At 46.0% G+C, this 21,908-nt stretch overlaps 2 protein-coding genes across 3 annotated transcripts in view; one reads left to right on the top strand and one right to left on the bottom strand.

Moving 5' to 3' along the window:
* Positions 1-2,085, top strand: part of UBAP1 (ubiquitin associated protein 1) — a 54,266-nt gene extending 52,181 nt beyond the window's left edge. For both annotated transcript variants that reach the window (XM_079706318.1, XM_079706317.1), the window contains 2 exons: positions 311-412; positions 1,025-2,085. In XM_079706318.1, the coding sequence (XP_079562444.1) occupies positions 311-412; positions 1,025-1,165 (243 nt within the window). In that variant the 3' untranslated portion in view covers positions 1,166-2,085. The remainder of the gene's footprint in view (positions 1-310; positions 413-1,024) is intronic.
* Positions 2,086-4,000: 1,915 nt separating this feature from the next.
* Positions 4,001-21,908, bottom strand: part of KIF24 (kinesin family member 24) — a gene marked incomplete at its 3' end in the record, with an annotated part of 42,100 nt that continues 24,192 nt past the window's right edge. The window contains exons 7-12 of the mRNA XM_079705922.1: positions 21,217-21,322; positions 14,811-14,882; positions 12,984-13,093; positions 6,145-8,349; positions 4,668-4,761; positions 4,001-4,141 (exon numbers count right to left, since the gene is read on the bottom strand). Coding sequence (XP_079562048.1) covers positions 4,001-4,141; positions 4,668-4,761; positions 6,145-8,349; positions 12,984-13,093; positions 14,811-14,882; positions 21,217-21,322 — 2,728 coding nt within the window. The remainder of the gene's footprint in view (positions 4,142-4,667; positions 4,762-6,144; positions 8,350-12,983; positions 13,094-14,810; positions 14,883-21,216; positions 21,323-21,908) is intronic.

The following is a 21,908-nucleotide window of genomic DNA, read 5'->3' as shown; positions in this document are numbered from 1 at the left end:
ACCACCGTTTAAAAAAAAAAAAAGAATATCCTGCCTAGGCTGTGGAATTGACATCAGCTGGGAGATGTGAGTCAGCTGTGACAGGAACTCCTTTAAAAAATGGCTATGCATGTTTAGAAGGGTGTACCTATCAGCAAATGGTCACTGAGGTACTGCTGTGTTGGACACAATTCAAGGTACAAAATCAAGTCCTATCTAGGATCTAATAGCCAAGGTGGGGAGCAGATGTCACACTTGCTGGTTTGTGTAAGGCTTTTGGGAAGCACAGATAAGAGTGGCAATAGGTGCTTAAACCTTTCTCTTTTCTTAGATTCTCGACTATCTCTTTGCACATGGACAGCTCTGTGAGAAGGGCTTTGACCCTCTTTTAGTGGAGGAGGCTCTGGAAATGCAGCAGTGTTCAGAGGAAAAGGTAGGAACCTTCATGCTTCACGGGAACCCTCTGGAAAGAAGAGACAAAATAGTCTGTCTTGGGGGTCCTCCTGGACTACAACCTTCATCCCTTCCAGTGACTGTAGGCAGAGGTAGTTGAAGCAGAGAATCTCCCATGTCCAGACAGGCATTTGGCTAGTTTGGCTCAGATAAAGTATCGGGTTGAAGACTATCTAGAATCCCAGGGAAGGGACGGGAAAAATGACCTGGGCAAAAAGCCATACTTTTGGATGTTGGGGGAGATTGCTAGTCACTTCACCTAGGCTGCTCGCCAGAGAGCAGCCATTTCTGGGTTCAGTATCCTGCTGGGTGGGAGCACAGATGTGGATGGTGCGACCTGAGTGAAGGTCAGCAAGGTTTGGGACTGGGCATGGCTCCTGATGGACAATTGGCCATGGCATCAACCTGTCTTCCTCCACGGCCTCGCTTCCTCTACGGCCCTCCTCTGCTTGCTAGGGGACCTCAGAGAGGCTCGTGAGGCTCCGGCAAAGAACGCTCCCCCAGGCAGCCCCCTTACACACATATTCCTCCATTCAGCTGTGCTGTGTGGCTGGACCCCTTTCTTGAGTCTGTATTCTCTTATTTCCCTTAGATGATGGAGTTTCTTCAGCTAATGAGCAAATTTAAGGAAATGGGATTTGAACTGAAAGATATTAAGGAAGTTCTGCTATTACACAACAATGACCAGGACAATGCTTTGGAAGACCTCATGGCTCGGGCGGGAGCCAGCTGAGACCAGGCCCTGCCTAGGCCCTGCCACGGAGCCCCCCCTGCCGAAGACCCTTAGGAGACCACCTGTGGGGAAGAAGGGGCACACTTTAGGATTTTCTTTTGGGGGTGGAAGGTCAGGTGTAGAGACTGTGCTTGCCAAGTCTCTATGAGCCTAGGTCCTCAGCTGGGGAGAAAGTGGGGAAGATTTGGGCATGCATATGCCCCCGGAACTGTCCCGGCTCCTTCTATAGTAAAAGTATTTGTATTCTGAGAAGTGTCCTTCCCACCTTGGCCATCCAGAGAGACTTCTCTGGTCTTTCTGGGGTCTGTATGGCCTCAGCCGAAACCTGGCCCAGCTGCCAAAAGGAGTTGGGGAGAAGGAGGTGGGAGGGCCAGACTCAGTGCTGCTCTGGGGCTAGATGTTTCCCTTCTCTGCAAGGGTGGACTGACCTCTAATCCAAGTTGAGTGCAATTGAAAGGTTCTTCCAGGGTTTTGTTTTTTTCCCCTTTTAACGATGTCACTTAGTGTTAACACTGGTTCTGCAATGTCTCTGAGGTGCAAAGAATGCCCTTTTCCCCTTGGGGCCCTGAGTTTGCCTTTTCTGCCAGGCAGTTACCATACTTCCCTGCCCCAGCCTGTTTCTTTTGGCCTGGTTTGGACCACAGTCTTCTGCTACCCGAGATTTTAAATTCCCCTGCTCTAGAAAACAGTTGTCAGTTTAAGAAATCATTGGCCCCTTCCCAGCACATCAAGTGGGGAAGAAAGAGGCTGTGATTTAGTCACCCAGCACTAACTCCACCTCAGTTCTCCCTGGAGAACAGCCTCTCCCTCCAGCCCCTTGCTCTAGGATGACACAGTGAATAACACCTAGTCATAGAAATCAGTCTCTTTGGTTTGTTTTGTATTATGTTATACATCATTAAAGATCTAAATACAAAGGATATACAGTCTTGATGAATCTAAAGTAATTTGCTAACTATTTTGATTCTTCAGAGAGAACTACTAATAAAAATCTAAAAGGTATATCCTGCTGTGATAACTTCTTTATTGCCAAGGACTGTATTACTGCAGGGTGGAGGTGAGTGAGTGGTAAAGGGATTTGCTGGGGATGGAACAGGAGCTAGCCATTTTCTGTCATTGCAGTACTTTCTTCCAACTCTTAGGCCCATGGGACCCAGGAGCTGGTCCCCCCAGTCTGCCCTGGTTTTCGGTTTGTAAAGGCAGGGGTAGACAAGGGTCTGTTTAAACTTGACCTAGCCCAGTTTCTGGGTCAAGGACATAGACATATGCCTTCCTGCAAGACTGACTGTGGCGGTGAGACAGGCTGGGCCTTGAAGGGAATCACTCAGAAATGAGGAACAAACTCTTTGTCCTCTGAGCAGCATCATGCATAATTATGTGTTCCATAGGCAGGACTGGGATTCAGACTGCTTTACTAGCTCTCAGTAGTGCTGATGTATCTGATGGCACTAGATTTATCCCTAGAGTTTCTTGTCCTTATACTTAATACTGTCCCACAGTCCCTCCAGTGCTCTTGGCTTGGATGGGTCTCTAATTTTTTTTTAGTGATCACATGAGGAGCGGGTACAGAAGCTTTGGGCTGGGAAGCACCAAGCTGGAAAGAGGCTGCCCTCTGGTGGTCAGATCAGGCATGGCCATTGTCTCAGAAAGCCCCTCTTCTGGCCTTTAAAATTAATTAAACCCTTCTTTTAAAACCTGTAAAAGTTATCCTTTACCTGTAGGAAATCAAAGTTTCATACCAAAATGGTGTCAGGGCCAAGGGCTTTGAAATGAATTTCAACTTGATCCAGGGTGGCCTTGGTTAAGTGGGCCACCTGGAGGCCACTTGGTATTTCTTAAGCTTCTTTCTGCTAAAAAGATACAGAAAGAACTCACATGAAGGTGTGCGTGTATGTGTGTAGAACTGCTTTAGAGCCTCACACTACTGACCAGAGCACTCAGTGCCAAGACCCTGAACACAGGCCATTGAGGGAGGAGTAGATGGCCAGGGCAGTCCCGGATGAGGGTGAGACTAGGGGACAGACTTGCCTGAGATACTGCAGCTCTTCCACTATTCCGTGAGGGAGCGTGGGGGTGAGGATTCACAGACAGGAGCCAGGAGCATGACGCAGGTGGATGGTCCCAGCACAAGGTAGAGATTGGAAAAGAATAATGCAGTGACGCGAGCTCCCTCTTCTGTCTAAATACTGGATTGCAGGGAGGGAAGGGAACTGGAAGCATAAAGCCTGTCCCACATCTGCTGCTGTTAAAGACATCAAGGTTTATTCATTTTACATTTTCAAAAGCTACCTAAAGTCCCAAATCAATCTCTAAGGGCTGATGGGGCAGAGCTCACCCTCCCCCACCCCACTAGCACCAATGTTTTAGTTTTTGACCAAGTCCTGGAGAAAGGCACAGAATCCAGCTGATAAAACCTCTGGGCTCAGCATGTTATCTTCCCTAGCTTGTGACCTCAACACAACCTCTTTTACCACTGACCATCCCCCCATCCACTGATCCCCAAATTTAGAAACATCTACAGGGTTATTAGACCTGTGTTTCCACAGACAAGGGGTCGGTCAGTAGAGGCAAATCCTCCTCCAGCCCCAAAGAAAAGGGAGGGGACTATTAAGTTTTTCAGGCTGATCTGTCCTTCCTTACAGATGCTCCTGTGCTTAGAATTGAGGGACAGATGCTCGGCCCTGAGAGAGGGGCTGGGACCCAGCCAAGGCCACGTGTGGCTAGGGAGAGGCCAGCATGGGCAGGACCAGGGAGTGGGTTCTGATATCTGTAGGGGGACCTGGCAGAGGGCCCTCCAGCTCTTGAGAGCCCAGCCACCGCATGCTGGATCTTGTTCTAAGACACTGCTGTCCTCTCAGGGGCCGCAGCTCGCCTGTGGCGGGCCAGGTATAGCTGCAGCTGGCTCCTCAGACTCTGGATGCACTTGGACTTCAGAGCCATGATTTCATCTAACTGGGTAACAAAATCTTCAAAATCCTGGAAAAGAAACAAAGGACAAGTGGAGCTTTTGCTGCCAGATCAGCTTTTCTAGTCCCTTCTCTTGTATGAAGATTTCAGAGCCCAGGCCCTTCCTCCAGCTGGAAAATCTGCAGGACAGTCACCATGGCACAGGGTGGGACCACTTCTCTACGCAGAGAGGTATTTTGCAGGGCAGAAGGGTGGTTTCCTAGAAGTACCTCTGGTCATGAGGCAAGTAAGTCACTGTTATCATCACAGGGAGGGGCACCGACAAGCCACTAGGAGGGCAGAATGGCAAAGAACAGAGGCTGGAAACATTTTGGCCTGGGAATGGGGAGTGTAGTGTAGCACCATCTCCCACCTGTCCTTGCACGCCCTCAGGCCAACTCAGAGGGGTGGCAAGAGCAGGTCCAAGGCCTCAACAAGGTTAGAGTGTGACAGCAGACCCTTTCTGCACACACAGCTACAGCAAAAAAGGATGTCTGTCAAACTAGCTGCAGGCTAATTCCCAACAACCCCTGAGAGTCTGGCCAAGACCACTTACATTAGGAGCCAGCTGGCTCATCAGGGTCTCCTCCTTGAAGCCCAGCTTGGCCATTTCATCCAGCTGTTCCTGGTGTGCTCGGATGAGTACCTGCCTGGGAACCAGAGGGGATGCTGTGGTCCTCCGGGCCTCCCGTCTCTCCTGGGCAGCTTTCTGGAAGTGAGCCTCATTTCCAGGCCAGGAGCTGCTTCTGCCCAAAGAGGCCGAGGCTGTGACCAGAACCAGCTCCCCAGCACCTCCTGCCCCTCACCCATTCTTTTCAGGCCTTGTCAAGGGGCTAGGGGGCTACAAATGAGATTCTGGCAAGAGATGGGCTTCTGGAGCTGCCCCCTGCCTCCAGGTACACTGAGGCACAGGGCTGGATGCTGCTTCTCCTCCGCAGGAGCTGCCCACATCTTCCCTGCAAGAAAGCTCAAGGCTTTGCCACTGCAGCTGGCACACTTGGCACAAGGTAGAGCCAGCCACCTAGCCTGCTGTGATTTCTACTTTCTTTGGAGAGTTCAGGGACCAAAAAGCAAGGGGGTTTGAGCTAGAAGCTGGAGGATCTGCCTTCTGTCAGAAGAATCCAGCTGATAAAACCTCTGGGCTTAGCATGTTGTCTTCCCTAGCTTGTGGTCTCCAACCTCTAGGTTACCACTGACCACCCCCCCATCCTCTGATCCCCAAATTTAGAAACATCTACAGGGTTATTAGACCTAACTGTGTCAGACTCCACTGATGGATAGAGACCACGGAAACAGCAAGACTGTCCATCTTGTAGAGGTGGGCTCCACCGCTGCACATCCCTACACGCCCTTCTCTTTGCCCAAGGCCCAGGCCTGAGCCCCAGCGAGCAGCTGGCAGACGGTCTGCCCAGGTATCAGGAGCCCTAGCAGAGGGCTGCAGCCTCACAGAGGAAGCATCTGTTCCCACAGGCCTGCCCTGCCTTCCTGCTCCTGGGCCTCTGACGCTGCTAGACCTCTTCCCCTCCTTTCTCTCATATTCTCAAAGGCTCTCTCATTCTGCTGTACCATCCACAGCCTCCTTCGGGGAAAGCAGCACAAATCACCAGCCCCTGTTTTTTACCTTCACCATCTTGGAAGGTGACCAGCCTGCCTTGGCTCTGGGGTCACAAGGCTGCTGCTGCTGCTGTGTCCCTGGGGAGCACTTCCAGGAACACAGACCCAACAGAATGAAGAGGATTCTGATCTCACCATAGGTCTTAGGCTTGCTTATAGGGTCAGATCCTCCCTTCTTTCACTCACATCTCAGCTTTCCCAAGCTTCTTTCACTCACATCCCACCTACCCTACCTGCTCCAATACATTTTATTCCTGCTGTTCATGTCAGATGCATCTAGGCAGGCTCCCTTGAAAAGGTGGACAAAAAGCCTTTCTCTGAGCCAACCACAGCCATTCCCAGAACAGACAAAACATTCAGCTGTAGTGGGAGTAGGGGTGCCAAAGGGGCTCAAGTCTAGGTAGGAAAGTCCAACTTACTGTGCGTGCTCCAGGATGGGCTGACGGAGTGTCCTGGCAGTCTTGGGAGAGCCTAGCCTTGCTAAGTACCTTGGGATTGGCCTGCGTTTGAGCCACGCGATGTCCTCATTGTAGCAAGACAGCTTGATGGGGTCTGTGGACAAATCCAGCTCCTGCCAGCCAAGCCCTGCCAGGTGCTTTCTCTCCTGGGCCCAGGGCTGGTCAGCCACATCACTACTTCCTGTCTGGGGGGTGAGTGTAGGCCCACAGTGGGGTCCCCCGGTATGTATGGTGAGGAAGGGTTTTTCTGGGAAACCCTGGGAGCAGCCCAGCTCTGTCTCAGCATCGCCATCATAGTGCCCCTGGGAGAAGAGTGCAGTCTCTCTGCTCTGACAGGGCTCCCCCAGGTCAGCCTCCCTGTTGGGCAGCTTGTCAGGTGGGTGCTGATGGATGGGTGACAGGGACAGAGCTGGAAGATCACCCCCAGGCTTGCTGTCGGGGGGAGATGATGAGAGCCACAGGTGCTCAGTTGCTGAAGACATTGGCAGGTCTGCCTCTTGATCACCAGGTGACACTGTGTGGCCCACAGCTGGCCCCCCTGTGTCTGCTGCCACTAGACTGTGTGCAGTTCCATCCTGGGCCGACTGCTCCAAGGGAGGAGAGCCCTCATCGTCTGGGCTCTCCAGGAGAGACACGGTGAGGGGAGCCATCAGTCCAGAAGCATGCTCAGAGCATGTGCCTAGTTCCCCTCTAGAGTCTTCTCCTTGGAAAGGGTTACTGTTTTTCATTGTTCTGGTCACCACAGTTGGGCTATCTTCACTGACTTCTCTCAGAGGTGTGCTCACTGTGTCTCTTTGGTCTGGGGATCCAGGAACTGTGATGTGGGATAGTGAGAAAGCGCAACCATCTTCCTCCAGGGATGGGGAGCTGCCCTCAGCTTGCCGAGGAACCTCATTTTTGAAGGCATCCTGTCTGAGGTCAAAGGCTGGGCTGACCCCCCTTTTCTGGTTATACACAAAGTCTACCTGTGAGCAGTAAGGCTTCTCTGCCAGGTTTTCTCCGGGAGGAGGCCCTGAGGAGGTGGAGTCCTCCTCTCTGCTCCAGTCCAAGGGCACCTGACTTGGGCTGTGGCCGTGATCAAGTGCTATCCTGTGGCTTGCAGCGTCCCTGGAGTACATCCAGCTTCCAGTTAGACCCTTCTCGTCACCTTCTGTCCTGGGGCTAAAAAACAGACTCTGCCGCCTTTCAGCTACCTGCTCCTCAGGACCTTGCTCCCTCTGATGAAGGAAGAACGAGCCTTCGCTATTCTCCAGAGTGTTTCCCTGCTTTGTGGTCCTCTGACAGGAGACATGTGAAAAAGAATCTTCACTGAAATCACTGTCATCAAAGTCCTCAGCTTGGGCGCCATCATGGCTCTCACAACAAGAGGGGAAGGGAGGAGGGGTGTCATTCTGGAGCTGCCCCTCTGGAGGCCGGGACTGGCATAAAAACCTTTCCAGTGGTTGGTACTTTAACTTCTGTTGGAGGAGAGGTGGCTGCTGGAACTGCTGGTGATAAAAGCGCAAATGTTCCTCCCTCTCCTTCTGATGTGGAGGGATGTCTGTCCAAGCTTCAGAGGCAGGCCTGGTAGGTGTGCCCCCCTTGCTGCCCTGACTGTACTCTACTAAGTGGTGGACGTTGCCAAAGGAGAGCTCAACTCGTGACACAAACTGCTTTTGCACTGGCTGCACAGTCTGCACTTTCTTGCACCGGGAGGGCAGCTTACCACGGACTGCTGCTTCTCCTGGGCCAGGGGCCCTGCTTCCCCACCGGAGGGCAGTTTTGTTGCCGATTGGATTTTTCTCGGAGCATGATGCAGCTGATTCTTCTGCCCTTTTTTTGGCTACATGTCCAGGCCGCATGGTTCCTTTGACAGAGCTAGTTTGAATGACCCACTCTTGGGGAGGACTCCCTCTAGAGCCACCCCTTTTACCAGGAGCCTTAGGTACAGAAGCAAAAGGGATATTGGCTGGGTGACTGGCCAGAGGATGGGCCTTCGTTCTCGTGGAGCCAGGTGCCACTGTGAGCGACTGTTGGAGCCCCAACTTGACTTTTTTGGGAGAACACTTGTCCCCTGGCAGGGCCACAGGAGAGCTCTGAATTCGTTTCGGAGAAGAGTTTCCAGATGTTCGATTTCGACTGCTAGCTGAAGTGCAACATTTAATGCCTTTCTTTAGTTCTTTGACCCTGTAAACGACCATTTTATGTTAAATGTGCATTCTTGCATGTTCTGTACCTTCTTTCCCATAGCTTTCAGGGAAAACAAAAACCAAAGAAAACTATTACAAGGACTGGGAATTACTTTTTTTTTTTTTTTTGCGGTACGCGGGCCTCTCACTGTGTGGCCTCTCCCATTGCGGAGCACAGGCTTCGGACGCGCAGGCTCAGTGGCCATGGCTCATGGGCCCAGCCACTCCGCGACATGTGGGATCTTCCCGGGCTGGGGCACGAACCCGTGTTCCCTGCATCGGCAGGCGGACTCTCAACCACTGTGCCACCAGGGAAGCCCCTGGGAATTACTTTTTTATCTGGGAGAGAATTGGAGGAAATGGGGAGATTCTATTTCAGCATGAAATACCTCTCTTTACCTGAACAAAGAAGACCGGTGTCTTCTCTCAGGATAGTAGTGTGCATCCAGTATTCCATGATCAGGAGAGTTTTGGAACTACCACAGTCCCATGTGAGGGCCAGGCCAGAGGAGCTAGTCTCAGAACTGTGCCCATGCAGGGCCCATGCCACGCTTCCTGAAGATCGGCCAACTCAGGAGCCTAGTGTCTACCCCTTACCCACTCTTCCATAATCAGAGTCTTCTTTTCCCTGCAACCACCTCCTTTCAGGCTTCTCTGAGAAAATGAGTTCCCTCGAACCTGCTGGGCACTTCAAGAAGCAAAAGCCCTCTGGAAATAAGCAGGCTTGTGCTAATTCCATTAAGGGAAAAATGACCTGTCTATTCACAGGGTTTCTCAACCTTAGCACTAGTGGTGTTTGGGGTCAGATAATTCTGTGTTGTGGGGAGCTGTCCTGTGGAGTGTTTAGCAACCTCCTTGGCTTCTACCTGAGATCCCAGCAGCATTTCTCCCCAGTCACAACAATCAAAATTGTCTCCAGACATTGCCAAATGTCCCCTAGGAGGCAAAATCGCACCCTAGATACAGAAATGGAGAACCATGCTCTATTTTACAAGGGAATTTTAGAGAGCATGGAAAAATCCAGAATTAAGTCTCTGCTAGGATTCAGTTGCCAAGATCAGAGTCTCTCACTCTGTGATACCTAAAACAAAATACAAACAGTGTAAGAATTTGGATTTACAAGGAGACATCAAGTAAAATGTGACTCTCCAGTGGTTTGTTTATAGATTCTCTGTGGAAATCCCCTAGGTGGGAGCAGTACTTCTGTCTGGGAGCTCCCAGAAAATGTCTTTTCCATTGTTTTGATTTTAATCCACTCAACAGTAGCCAAATGACTCCTCTGGCCATTACTGAAAACCAAGATAGTAAACCTGACACTGAGACTTGACTTAAATCTTCCTTTTAGGTCTGAGAGGCAAGTCAAGCAGATAACACAGTAAGCAAAGAGACATAGGATGTGACTAAAGACACATGAATTGTGTCCTTGGGCCTTTGCTGAGGTATTGCAGTAGGGCATACATCCACGGAATGGGTTGAGAGGTCCCACACCAAGTCTAGATGGTTCCAAATTACTTCCTGTTATAAAAATCTGAGCTATTAGTTTTGTTAAAAGAGAAACACCAGGCTTCCCTGGTGGCACAGTGGTTGGGAGTCCGCCTGCCGATGCAAGGGGCGCGGGTTCGTGCCCCGGTCTGGGAGGATCCCATGTGCCGTGGAGCGGCTGGGCCCGTGAGCCATGGCCGCTGAGCCTGCGCGTCCAGAGCCTGTGCTCCGCAACAGGAGAGGTCACAACAGTGAGAGGTCCGCATACCACAAAAAAAAAAAAAAGAGACACCAAAATTTCCTCCTAGCAGTCATAGTAAATAATTCTAGAAACCTGAGGGTGCCGGAAGAAATCTTACAGGTAATTTGGTCATTGATGCTAAAGGCTTCCAGTGTACTCTACATTTTTTTTTTTTTTTTTTTTTTTTTTTGCGGTACGTGGGCCTCTCACTGCTGTGGCCTCTCCCGTTGCAGAGCACAGGCTCCGGACGCGCAGGCTCAGCGGCCATGGCTCACGGGCCCAGCCACCCCGCGGCATGTGGGATCTTCCCTGACCGGGGCACAAACCCGTGTCCCCTGCATCGGCAGACAGACTCTCAACCACTGTACCACCAGGGAAGCCCTGTACTCTACCTTTTACCAAAATCACTCCTGTTACTGAGTTCTCTTCTGATACACCTGTTAGGGGTCCAGCTGGAACTTTATTTTTGGACTATTTAGCAACGTTCTTCTAGTATGTGCAGAGATGAAAATTTTAAATCAGGGGAAAATTTTAAATAAGCAATAAAATCATCCTCATCCTGTGTGTGTATGGATTGTTACCAACAATTAATTTAAACACATAAAATAAATAACTTTCATATTTATTTTCAATAATTTGTCAGACTGCTTTAAATGGAAGAGATTATTTCTATTATACTTATTCTATTTTTTAACCAAAATTACTTCAAATAATTTCTCAATCGTACTCAATACATCCCCTCTGAGAAAGGGTTACTTTCGTCCTCCTTTACTGAGGCGCTGAGAGGAAAGTCTTGTTCTCTGTTCCTTAATGATGTTCTTACTTCAAGTACTTGATATGTCTGTGATTTGGGGAGTGAATGGGGTTATGAAACAAGATTGACTCAGGGTTAATAATTGTTGAAGCTGGGTAATGGATACGTGGGGGGAAAGAACTTGAAGCCATACTGGTTTTGGGGGAACAATTTTGGATCATCCCATGTCTTCTATCTGATCTCAGTCTTCATTGTCTTCTAGTAGTGCTAGGGTGCTGGCATTAGGAAACCATGCAACAAGAAAACCTCCTCTATGGGCTTCCCTGGTGGCGCAGTGGTTGAGAGTCCGCCTGCCGATGCAGGGGACGCAGGTTTGTGCTCTGGTCCAGGACGATCCCACATGCCGCGGAGCGGCTGGGCCTGTGAGCCATGGTCGCTGGGCCTGCGCGTCCGGAGCCTGTGCTCCGCAACGGGAGAGGCCACAGCAGTGAGAGGCCCGCGTACCACAAAAAAAAAAAAAAAAAAGAAACCCCCCTCGAGGAAACTTATTTGGGGGACATATTATAGGCATACTTCATTTTATTGTGCTTTGCTTTGTGGATAGTGCATTTTTTTTTAACAAATTGAAGGTTGGTAGCAACCCTGCATAGAGCAAGTCTATTGGTGCCATTTTTCCAACAGCATTATTTTTAAATTAAGGTATGTATATATTTTTTAAAAAATCACTTTACTGTGATCTTTGATCTGTCGTGGTGGTCTGGAACCAAACCTGCAATATCTCTACAGTATGCCTGTAATATTCCTATTGTTAAAGTTAACATATAATGAGTGCTCACTATTTGCCAGGTGTGGTGCTAAGCCCTTCAAACATATCGCATCAGTGATTCCACATAACTGTTATATGAGATAGGTGCTATCATTATCCCTGTTCACATTAAGGAAATTGGGGCCCAGAGAAATTGGCAATTTGTCCAAGACCATTCAGCTAGCTAGTGGCAGAGGCAGGGTATTGGCCCAGATAGTCTAACTCCAGAGTCCACTCTGGTAGCCACTTTGTAAATGATCTCTCCTATTTAAATGAGATAAGGTACACAGAGAACCTCACTCAAGCCCCCAAGCCCAGGAGGAGCTCCTCCTTTCATTCACAAATATTTATTACACATCTACTAGGTACCAAGTACTGTCTGGGCAGGAGAGATACAGTGGAGAAAAAGATAAGGTTCCTGTTCTCACGGAACTTAGATGGTAGCTTATCTTTCCTTCCCAATGAGTTTCATAAAATGCCATGGATACTAAAGATTCTTCAACAGTAATTAAAAAAAAAAACAAACAGGTTCCCCTCAAATAGTTTGTTAACTTTGGAGATGGATTCTTGGGAGACTGAAGAGGAGGTGTTGTAAGACAGGACCAGCAGCAAAGCAGCCAGAGGAAAGAATGGTAATGAGAGCATTTTCACATGTGCAGGAGACACTTGACCCCAGGGTAAGAGATGGGAGGGACCCTGGCAGATACCAAAGTCACTAGAGCCCTGATCTGGCAGTAAGAGGTGCTAGTTCTGACACCAACTCCCAGTGAGCCCTATTAAAGTTTCCACCCTTTTCTGGGCCTCAGTTTCTCCTTCCATAACACAAGGTTGGTCTCTTCTGGACCTACACAGCTCTGAGTACTTCTGCCTTGACAAGTAATAGGTATTCTATCCCTAATAATTAGAGCTGAGGCTAGCAGGAAGAAAACCTCACTAAGCCTTCCACTCTGGAAAAATATTTCATCTTCCGCTAGCCATTTAAACGCCACTGATGGGGAATTCCCTGGCAGTCCAGTGGTTAAGACTCTACGCTTCCAATGCAGGGGATGTGGGTTTGATCCCTGGTTGGGGAACTAAGATCCCACATACCGTGCAGCGTGGCCGGGGGTGGGGGGGAAGCCACTGATGGAGTTGTCTCCTAAACAAGGCAGCGTGTCACCTTCCTCTTGTCACATTCACACTTGTAAAATGGCAGGGCCTCCTAGGTCACATTCTCCAAATGACCAATTGCACATTCCCCTGGCAGTAGGATTACTGCCCCAAGAACAGGCTTGCGGAGCTCAAGGTCAGATCCTTGTGTGTGTATCACACACACATACACACACGACCTGCCACCTGAGGGGGACTCACCGGTCAGCATAGCGCAAGGTATTCAGAGTGTGCTCGGTGGCCACATGGCTTGGCGAGATGTTGGCGATCATGCAGGTTTTGGCACTGCCAATGAAAGAGTCCTTCAGAACCTGTTTGAAACAGAAGGCAGGTCAATGAAGTCAACTAACCAAGGGCCTACTGACTACTTACTGTGTGCAGGACACTGGGCCACAGTCACCCTCACCCCCTTCTACAAAAAGGTAATTCACAAAAGGAGAAACATAAACAGTCAATAAACAAAAGAAAAGGTACTCACTTCACCACTAATCAAAGAAATGCAAACAAACCATTATAAAAAACCAAAATTTTTGCACCTATAAGATTAAGACTCGTACTACCCTGCTCTGGTGAGGGTCTAGGGAAAGGGCGCTCTTGTACACTGCTACACTGCCCGTATACCACGTAGCATGAATTGGTACATGCCTTTGGGAGGGCAGTTTGGCAATATGGTAAAAATTTGGTAAAAAATGTTCACACTCTTGGTTTGGCAATCACACTTCCAGGACTTTATCCTAAAGAGATAATAATTGCTCAATTGATTCCCCCCCAAAAAAGTATACACAGGATATTCATTACCTTATTATAATAGTAAAATTTGGAAAATCTACAAGTCTATAAACAGGTAACAAACTAAGTAATTGTAAACTGCATACAACCATAAAAGATAATTATGTATATATGTACTTAGGTACCTGGAAAGATCTAAAACTTATGTTTGAGTGAAAAAGGTATATTATTCTGTAAGTGGATCCATGTGTGGAATTATTTTTTTAATTAAATAGGACACAATTTCTGGGGATGGAGGACATGTTTCGAAAAATAACAAAACCAATGTCAGAATCAGGACAACCACCTATAAGAAGGGTTTCCTGGATCCCTGGTTGAAATCATGTTTGAGAAGAAACAATCTAACCCAATTCTGACTAGTAAGGAGCTATGTTATTATAGGTTCTGCCCCAGGTCCTGTGGGGCTGCCGGTCTAGCTGCACAGGGTGAAAACCTCTCCCAGAATACAAAGATCCTCACCTAGACTGCCTTCTACCTAGTCTGTCCCTCCTGTGCACAGGATTTGGTGCAGAAGGGAACCAGGGGTGCCCATAACTGTCTTCACAGCTGTTTGTACCTAGGCAGACCCCTCCGTGGGCCACTCTTCCGCAGCTATTACAGATGCGCACTTATTGGCGTCTCCCATTAATAAAGAAGCACACTTTCGTGACAGAGAAATGGAAGAAAAGAATTACCTATGGTTCTACCACTCAAAATAATCAGCTAACATATGCATAATTTCTGTGTAGTTTTTTCTTCTCATTTCATATCTTTAAACTATAGATCTTGGTCATCTTTCCTGTCAGGACATGTCAAAAATCTATCTCATTCTTTTTAACTGCAGCTATGATTTTTCGTCTTGAAACACTGGTCTAAGTCTTACAACTAAGAAAGTACCAAGTACAGCTGCACTACCATCCCCTTCAAAGGCTCAGAGACTCCACTAAATCAACAAGGTTTCTTTACATTAGAAATAAGCAGAAAGCTGTTGGATGGTGACCACTGCTGCCCCACAGGGAGCCTGGCTGCTTTGTACTGCAGGTATCTCTGCCTGAGGATGCCCCTTTCTTCTCCAAGACTGAGAGCTCCTGGAAGGAACATGACTCCTCCCCCTCCTCTCTCTGCCCCTCCCCCCTCCGCCCTCCCTCACTCCAGGGAGCATCACGCCTTGCTGGCTGTGGATGCTCTGCTGAAGGAATAAATGAATGGAAGAAGGAACACATGAGTGAACCAGAACTCAAAGCTCATATATAACTTTACCTGAGTTAATTTGCTTTGCCTGAAGGGAGTGTGAGTGTGTTCCTGATCCAGTGCACGGATACATTCCTTCAGCTGCAAAGTGGCAGAATAAGAAGCACATCAAATATCACATGCAAAGTGAGAATAACAGATCATGTTTTTCTTAAGTAAATCACAGTCATGCAATTCCCCAAAGGAAGTCAAAATGCTGTGGTAGTTTCTCGTTCAACAAGAAAAATCAAGCTAGACTGGGAAACATCATCCTGTGCTAGCTGTGCCTAGTTAAGGGTCCCCCAATTTAAAGGCTGTGATCCTAGGATTAGCCCTGATAGCGTAGAACAGACAAACCCAGGGACATTCCCACAGGTCCCAGAGTCCAGCTTATGTGGTGGCAGTTCTGGCTTGCCAGCTCCCTTTCTCTCCTCTTGTCACACTCTTCCCAACTACAAGATGCACTTAAATAGAAAAGTACTATACTACTCCCCTGCCTCCCTGCTCACACATGCACACCTATAGCTATGGACTCAAGTGCAGATTCAAGTTGTCTGGATGGGACAGGAGAAATTCTAGAGTCAGAGCTGGGAAGGAACTGAGAAATCATCTAGGTCTACCTCCTCATTTAAAAAAAAGGTGTGGGGGGGCTTCCCTGGTGGCGCAGTGGTTGAGAGTCCGCCTGCTGATGCAGGGGACACGGGTTCGTGCCCCGATCTGGGAAGATCCCACATGCCGCAGAGTGGCTGGACCTGTGAGCCATGGCCGCTGGGCCTGCGCGTCCGGAGCCTGTGCTCCACAGTGGGAGAGACCACAGTGGTGAGAGGCCCGCGTACCACCAAAAAAAAAAAAAAAAAAAAAAAAAAGTCAGTATTAAATAAATAAATAAATAAACAAATAAATAAATAAATAAATGGGGGGCTGTGGCCCAAAGGCAAGGGCATGTCACTTGCTCCTGGGCAGAGCCCCTCAAAGAAGTGCTCATTGGACATCACTAGTACCAGCAGAAACCTGCATATGTAGATCTCTAGGGGCGACATGCCCATCAGAAAGAGCAGGGGTTGGGGGGACAGGATCAGGGAGGAGAGGTCTTCTATTTCTGAGTCCTGCATCTCCGCTAAGTGGCAGTAAATGAGAAGAAAGGGAGAGAAAAGAATGGAAGGAATCCCTTGGCAGTGCCAGTTCTGGGAGTTCACCAAGAACAGGTAATTAGCTTTGAGAGTCTGCTGTGGCTGTTCTTGGCAGCAGCTACAGATGCCCACAACTAACCCCTCTCTATCTAAGAAGCTGCCAGGTTATAAGAAGGTATAAGGGAATTTCCTCTTTTATTACAAATCAGTCCAATATCCCCAAACTTTAGCACTGGGAATATTCTCTAGAAGGGACGAGCAGGTACCCAAACCTGGTCCCTGAGTTACACCTGCCCCTTATGTACTCAAATCCAAGTGTGGCTATCAATCTCTATGAGCCTTTGGGTCCCCTTAGCCTTGAATCAGAATGGAAAGTAGACTTTACTAAACTCTAAGGGAAAACCAAGGGAAATACCCAGGAAAGAAAAAGGGGCACCTTTGTGCACCTCACAAAGCACAAGATTTTATTTTTTATTTTTTTTTCGGTACGTGGGCCTCTCACTGCTGTGGCCTCTCCCGTTGTGGAGCACAGGCTCCGGACGCGCAGGCTCAGCGGCCATGGCACACAGGCCCAGCCGCTCCGCGGCATGTGGGATCTTCCCAGACCAGGGCACGAACCCATGTCCCCTGCATCGGCAGGCAGACTCTCAACCACTGCGCCACCAGGGAAGCCCATCAAAGCACAAGATTTTGATCCTATTCTATAAGGCTTGTTCTCAGGCCCCTTTACATGCTATCGCCCATGTGAGATAGACACAGTCAAGCCCCAGAGGGTTCTCCAACTTCACAGGTATTTCTTAGGTTTCTTGGTTAATTCCTGGACCATAAATTTAAATATGAGAATCAAAGATTTCTAGCTAGAGGCTGTGGACCCTTGGCCAATTCACTTAACCTGAGCTTCAGAATCCTGATCTATAAAGTGGGAATAAGAGAACCTGCTTTGTTGTGAAGAGTAAACTGACTAGCATATAGTACGTGCTCAAATATATTGGTTCTGGGGCTCCTTGGAGAAATGGTTGATTCCAGGGCTAGGGCAGGGAAGAGTGTGTGACACCTTATAGTGCCAAAAGACAAGGAGCTGCTCAAAAAATGATGGGGGCATGTCAAAAGGATACAGAAACCAACTTGAAAGAACTCCCAATGGCCATCTGGGATAATTTGAGCAAGAAAATAAATAATGATAGAAATGGATTCTAATTTAGCAAATAAAAGAAATATCCATTTACTATTATAACTAAATAACCAAATAAATAAATTAAAGAGAAAAAACAGCTCTTTTTTTACAGTAGCATTCTAACTAATTAATGTAGAATGATGAACATAGAAAATCCCATCAGGTAAACACCACAGTAATAATTGTTGCAGGTAAGAATCATCAATGGATACTAAAATTAGGCAGCAAAAGTGTGATGTAAACAGGATATTTGCATAGTTTCAAAGTATCTCTCCATAAGATACTTATTACAAAGGGAATAATCATAACTTTACAGTGGAGTAACCTAGCACAAACCACCTTAACTCAGTGATCAAGTTTAACATCACCAGTAATAAGACATATTGACTGGTACGATACACTGAGAAGCGTACAACTTCTGTGGTATTCTTGCTAAAAATTCATTATCTCAATCTAATAATGAGAAAACATTACACAAACCCAAATTCAGAGATATTCTGCAAAATAACTGGCCAGCATTCTTCAAAGGTGTTAAGGTCAAAATTGACAAAAACTGAGGAGACTACAGACCCATGATAACTAAATGTTATCCTGGACCCGAAAAAGAACATTAGTGGGACTATTGATGAAATTCAAACAAGGTCTGTAGATAGTTAATAGTATTATATCAATGTTCATTTCCTGATTTAGATGACTATAGTTATGTAAGATGTTAACATTAGGAAGGCTGGGTGAAGGAATGCTACATGTTTATTTCTGTAACTTTTTTTGTTTGTTTGTTTGTTTTGTTTTTTTTGCGGTACACGGGCCTCTCACTGCTGTGGCCTCTCCCGTTGCGGAGCACAGGCTCCGGACACGCAGGCTCAGCGGCCATGGCTCACGGGCCCAGCGGCTCCGCGGCATGTGGGATCTTCCCGGACTGTAACTTTTTTAAAATCTAAAATTATTCAAAAAATTTAAACAATAATAAAAAGACGCTGATTCTCTCACTTCTCTCAGCCTCCCAATTTATCCCTCATGAGGCCTGGAAATAATGTGTCTAGCTGGAGATTTCAGTTCTGATCAAAAGGACTTAAATACTGTGGAGGGGCACAAGACAGGACTATGCATCTATAAGAAGGAATGAGGGTCTCTGTACACAGCCATGGAGTGAGCTCCAGGATACTGTTAAGTGAAAAAAGTAAAGTGCTTACAGTATGCTACCCTTATTTTTTTTCCTCCTGAGAAAGGGGTGAATACAAACATATATATTGGTAGAAAATCATTATCTAAGGGGAGGGAGGTAACAGGATTGAGAGGACAGGGTTGAACACTAGACTTTTCTGAATGTGGCTTATTTTATAACTTTAACTCAATACAAAATTCGTAAGCTTAAACACACAGAGAAGAATTATTTCAAGTGACTTTGCAACACAGTATTATGACTGTACATCCCTAGTGGGATACAATTTAAGGGTAAAAAGGAAACTGCAAAGAAATCTTAATCTGAATTCAGTAATCATATTATGAGTAATAGTAACATGATTTGGGTATACATATATATTGAAGTAGAGCAAATAAATTATATTAATGTTGTTAGGAACTAAGAATTTTAGCATAAGAGAAAAGGGAGAGAAATACAAATCTTAAAAAGTTAAGCAAAAATCCTGCAGTCTTAATTTTGAATTAATTTATTAGTACGAGTCCCTGATATACTTTTACCTTTAAAAAAAAAATATAGGGCTTCCCTGGTGGCACAGTGGTTAGGAATCCGCCTGCCAATGCAGGGGACACGGGTTCGAGCCCTGGTCCGGGAGGATCCCACATGCCAGGGAGCGGCTGACCCCGTGCACCACGGTTGCTGAGCCTGCACTCTGGAGCCCACGAGCCACAAGTACTGAAGCCCACGTGCCTAGAGGCCCAGCTGCGCAACGAAGAGTAGTAGCCCCCGCTCGACGCAACTAGAGAAAGCCGCGTGCAGCAACAAAGACCCAATGCAGCCAAAAGAAAAAAAAAAAAAACCTATTTCCAAGCTCTGTCCACCAAAAAGGCCTAGAAGCGAGGACTAACAGTGGTAGTAAGTACCACTAGCACTCTAAATGGACTCTAAATACCATTTCCCTCTAAAACCAAGGCTTGTTGAAGAAATGGCTGATTCAAAGCCTGGGGAAAGAAATGTACAAGATGAGCCTACAACATCTTGTCATACCAGAAAGCCAGGGACTAGTAGGAACATATTTGAAAAGACTCCCACTGGCCAAAAATGTGTAATTTAAGAAGAAGAAGAAGAAAAAAAAAGATGACAATGTTTATAAAAATATGAAAACAAACAAAAAATAACAACAACAACAAACTCATGGTCATGTTTAGGTTACCAGGACATCAACTCATTCTGAAAACTGGTGAGTGAAGGCAAAAAATCAAGCATTTATCTTGCCTCCATTGTATGAATTATATTTCAGGATAATCAGATAGTTGGGGGAAAGTTCTTTCCAGTTAATAAATACAGAAGGAATATTAGAATTAGAATATCACCATTTTGGAATCCCTAATGAAGCAATGGATAAAGGTAATAATGTTCATTGATGGCTGCTAAAACCATAAGGTGAAAAAGGTTGACGGAAAACATAGTAATGGAGGAATTAGACTGATAACACTTCAAAATCACAAAAAGAGATAATCAGACATTCTGGACCTCCTGATGTGTTCCTTTAGAAAGTCTAAGAACTACTCATGAATTATTCTTGCCAAAAAAACAGAACTTAAATCTGATCAAGCCTCTAGATCAGCATTTTCCCAATCAAAATATGTGAGCCACAAATACAAACCATATATGTAATTTTATTATAATAGCCATATTAAAAAGAAATATAACCATATTAAAAAGAAAGAAAACTAGTATGTATAAAATAGAGAACTAATAAGAACCTGCTGTATAGCACAGGGAACTCTACTTAATTTCGCTGTACAGTAGCAACTAACACAACATTGTAAGACAACTATAACCCAATAAAAAAAAGAGAGGAAAAAAATAAAAAGAAATAAAACCAGATGAAATTATATATTATATTAAACATATAATCTTAATTGTATATTATATTAAATGTATAATCTTAATTATATATTTTAGTTAATCTGACACATCCAATAATATTTTGGCATGTAATCAGTATGAAGAATCATTAATGATATCTTACATGCTTCAATGTGTAATTTACACTTAGAGTACATCTCAATTCAGACTAGCCCCATTTCAAGTACCCAATAGCCACATGTGGCTTAGTGGCTCCCATCTTGGACAGCACAAATATAAATCTTAACCACTTTATAGAAAATAGAGGATAGAGTACCATGTTAAACATCAACATGGGATGCAGTTAGCCTAATCCAGAATGTGGGAAATCTCATAAGTCAAGTGACTGAGTTTTCTTCAACAAATACATTAAGATTAAAAAGAGAGAGAGAGAGGGGAAGAACTGATATGGCATGAAAGAGGAATATCAACCAAAAGCAATCCGAGGATCTTGTTTGTATTTTGATTTGAATAAATCAACTGTAAAATGACATTTGTGGGACAACTGGTAAAATTATAACACTTACTGGATAACAGGTATCATTAAATAATTATTTCTTTAGGTCTGCATGGTATTATGTTATATTAAAAAATAAGAGTCCTTATATCTGAAATACATCATTAAATATTTGTGGAAGAAATGACATGATGACAGGATTTGTTTTCAAATAATCCAACCAGGGGAAGGAAAGGGTTGGTTAGACTTTTCGCATGTTGAAGCTGGGGGACAAGTATTTGGGAGATCATTATACTATTTATTCTACTATTATATGTTTGAAAAAATAATTTTAAGACTTGATGAGAGGGAGAAAGTGTACCTAAGTTAACCATTCAAACAACTGCAGAAATACTTCTCTGTTCCTAATTGTCAGGGGGATTGACCAGAGGAAGAGAAGGCAGGGAGAGAAGGAAGAGTTGTCGAGAACTGCCGAGAATCTGACTGGGCACCCTTCGTCTCTGTCTCCATCCTTGGAATTCCACTGCCTTATTCCACCCCACCCTCACCTACTTTGGCTTCATGTAAAGAGGGGCAAAATCTCTCAAGAATGATTTTTAGATTAAAGGTTTTGAACAACTTACAGCCAGAAGACTCTGGTTTATTTCTGCACCTTCCATCTTTGTCTGTCTATCTGAGTCTCTGGCATCTGCTGCTCTTTCACTGCCAGCCAAGTCAATAAAAGAGATCCTAGAGAAAAGACACAGCAGGGATGACTTATTTGGGGCTTTGGGGTTTATTTTTACATCAGCCAGCATTTTGTGACCCCAGGAAGAAATCAACACTGACCCATCCTCAGGAAAGTAAAAGATATTACTGTCAGCTTCCCAAAAGTATTGCAAGATTCTAATCTGTCAGTTACTGCTGGCACTGTTCACTTAGACCCTTCTGTTGGTTTTAATCATTTGTGAGAAAGTATGACTGAAATTAATTAAACATTCTTCCCATAAGGCTAAATGACCACAATGCAAATCACTTAGGTGACCACTTAGATAATTAAATAGAAACTTCCATGGGCTGCTTTCCAGCAAACCCCCTTCTCCCTGCAAAAAAAAAAAGAAGACTCATTACTCAGAGGTGAGATAGGTTCATCCATCATTGTGGCAGAGTTTGCTAAGATAGCACCAGAGAGGCAATGAATGTACCCAGTTGTCTTATGGCTTCTTTCAGGAAGGATGGATTAATTTTCTTTCTTTCTTTTTTCTTTTTTTTGCCTGTAAGCTCTCTGAGATGCATTTCCTACTACTCCTCTGCTGATACTGTTTTTCACGTTAGA

Source organism: Hyperoodon ampullatus, assembly GCF_949752795.1.
Source record: "Hyperoodon ampullatus genome assembly, chromosome: 6".
In the NCBI taxonomy this organism is placed as follows: Eukaryota; Metazoa; Chordata; class Mammalia; order Artiodactyla; family Ziphiidae; genus Hyperoodon; species Hyperoodon ampullatus.
The sequence above is the reverse complement of the archived record's forward strand: the minus strand, read 5'-3'. Positions and strand labels throughout refer to the sequence as shown.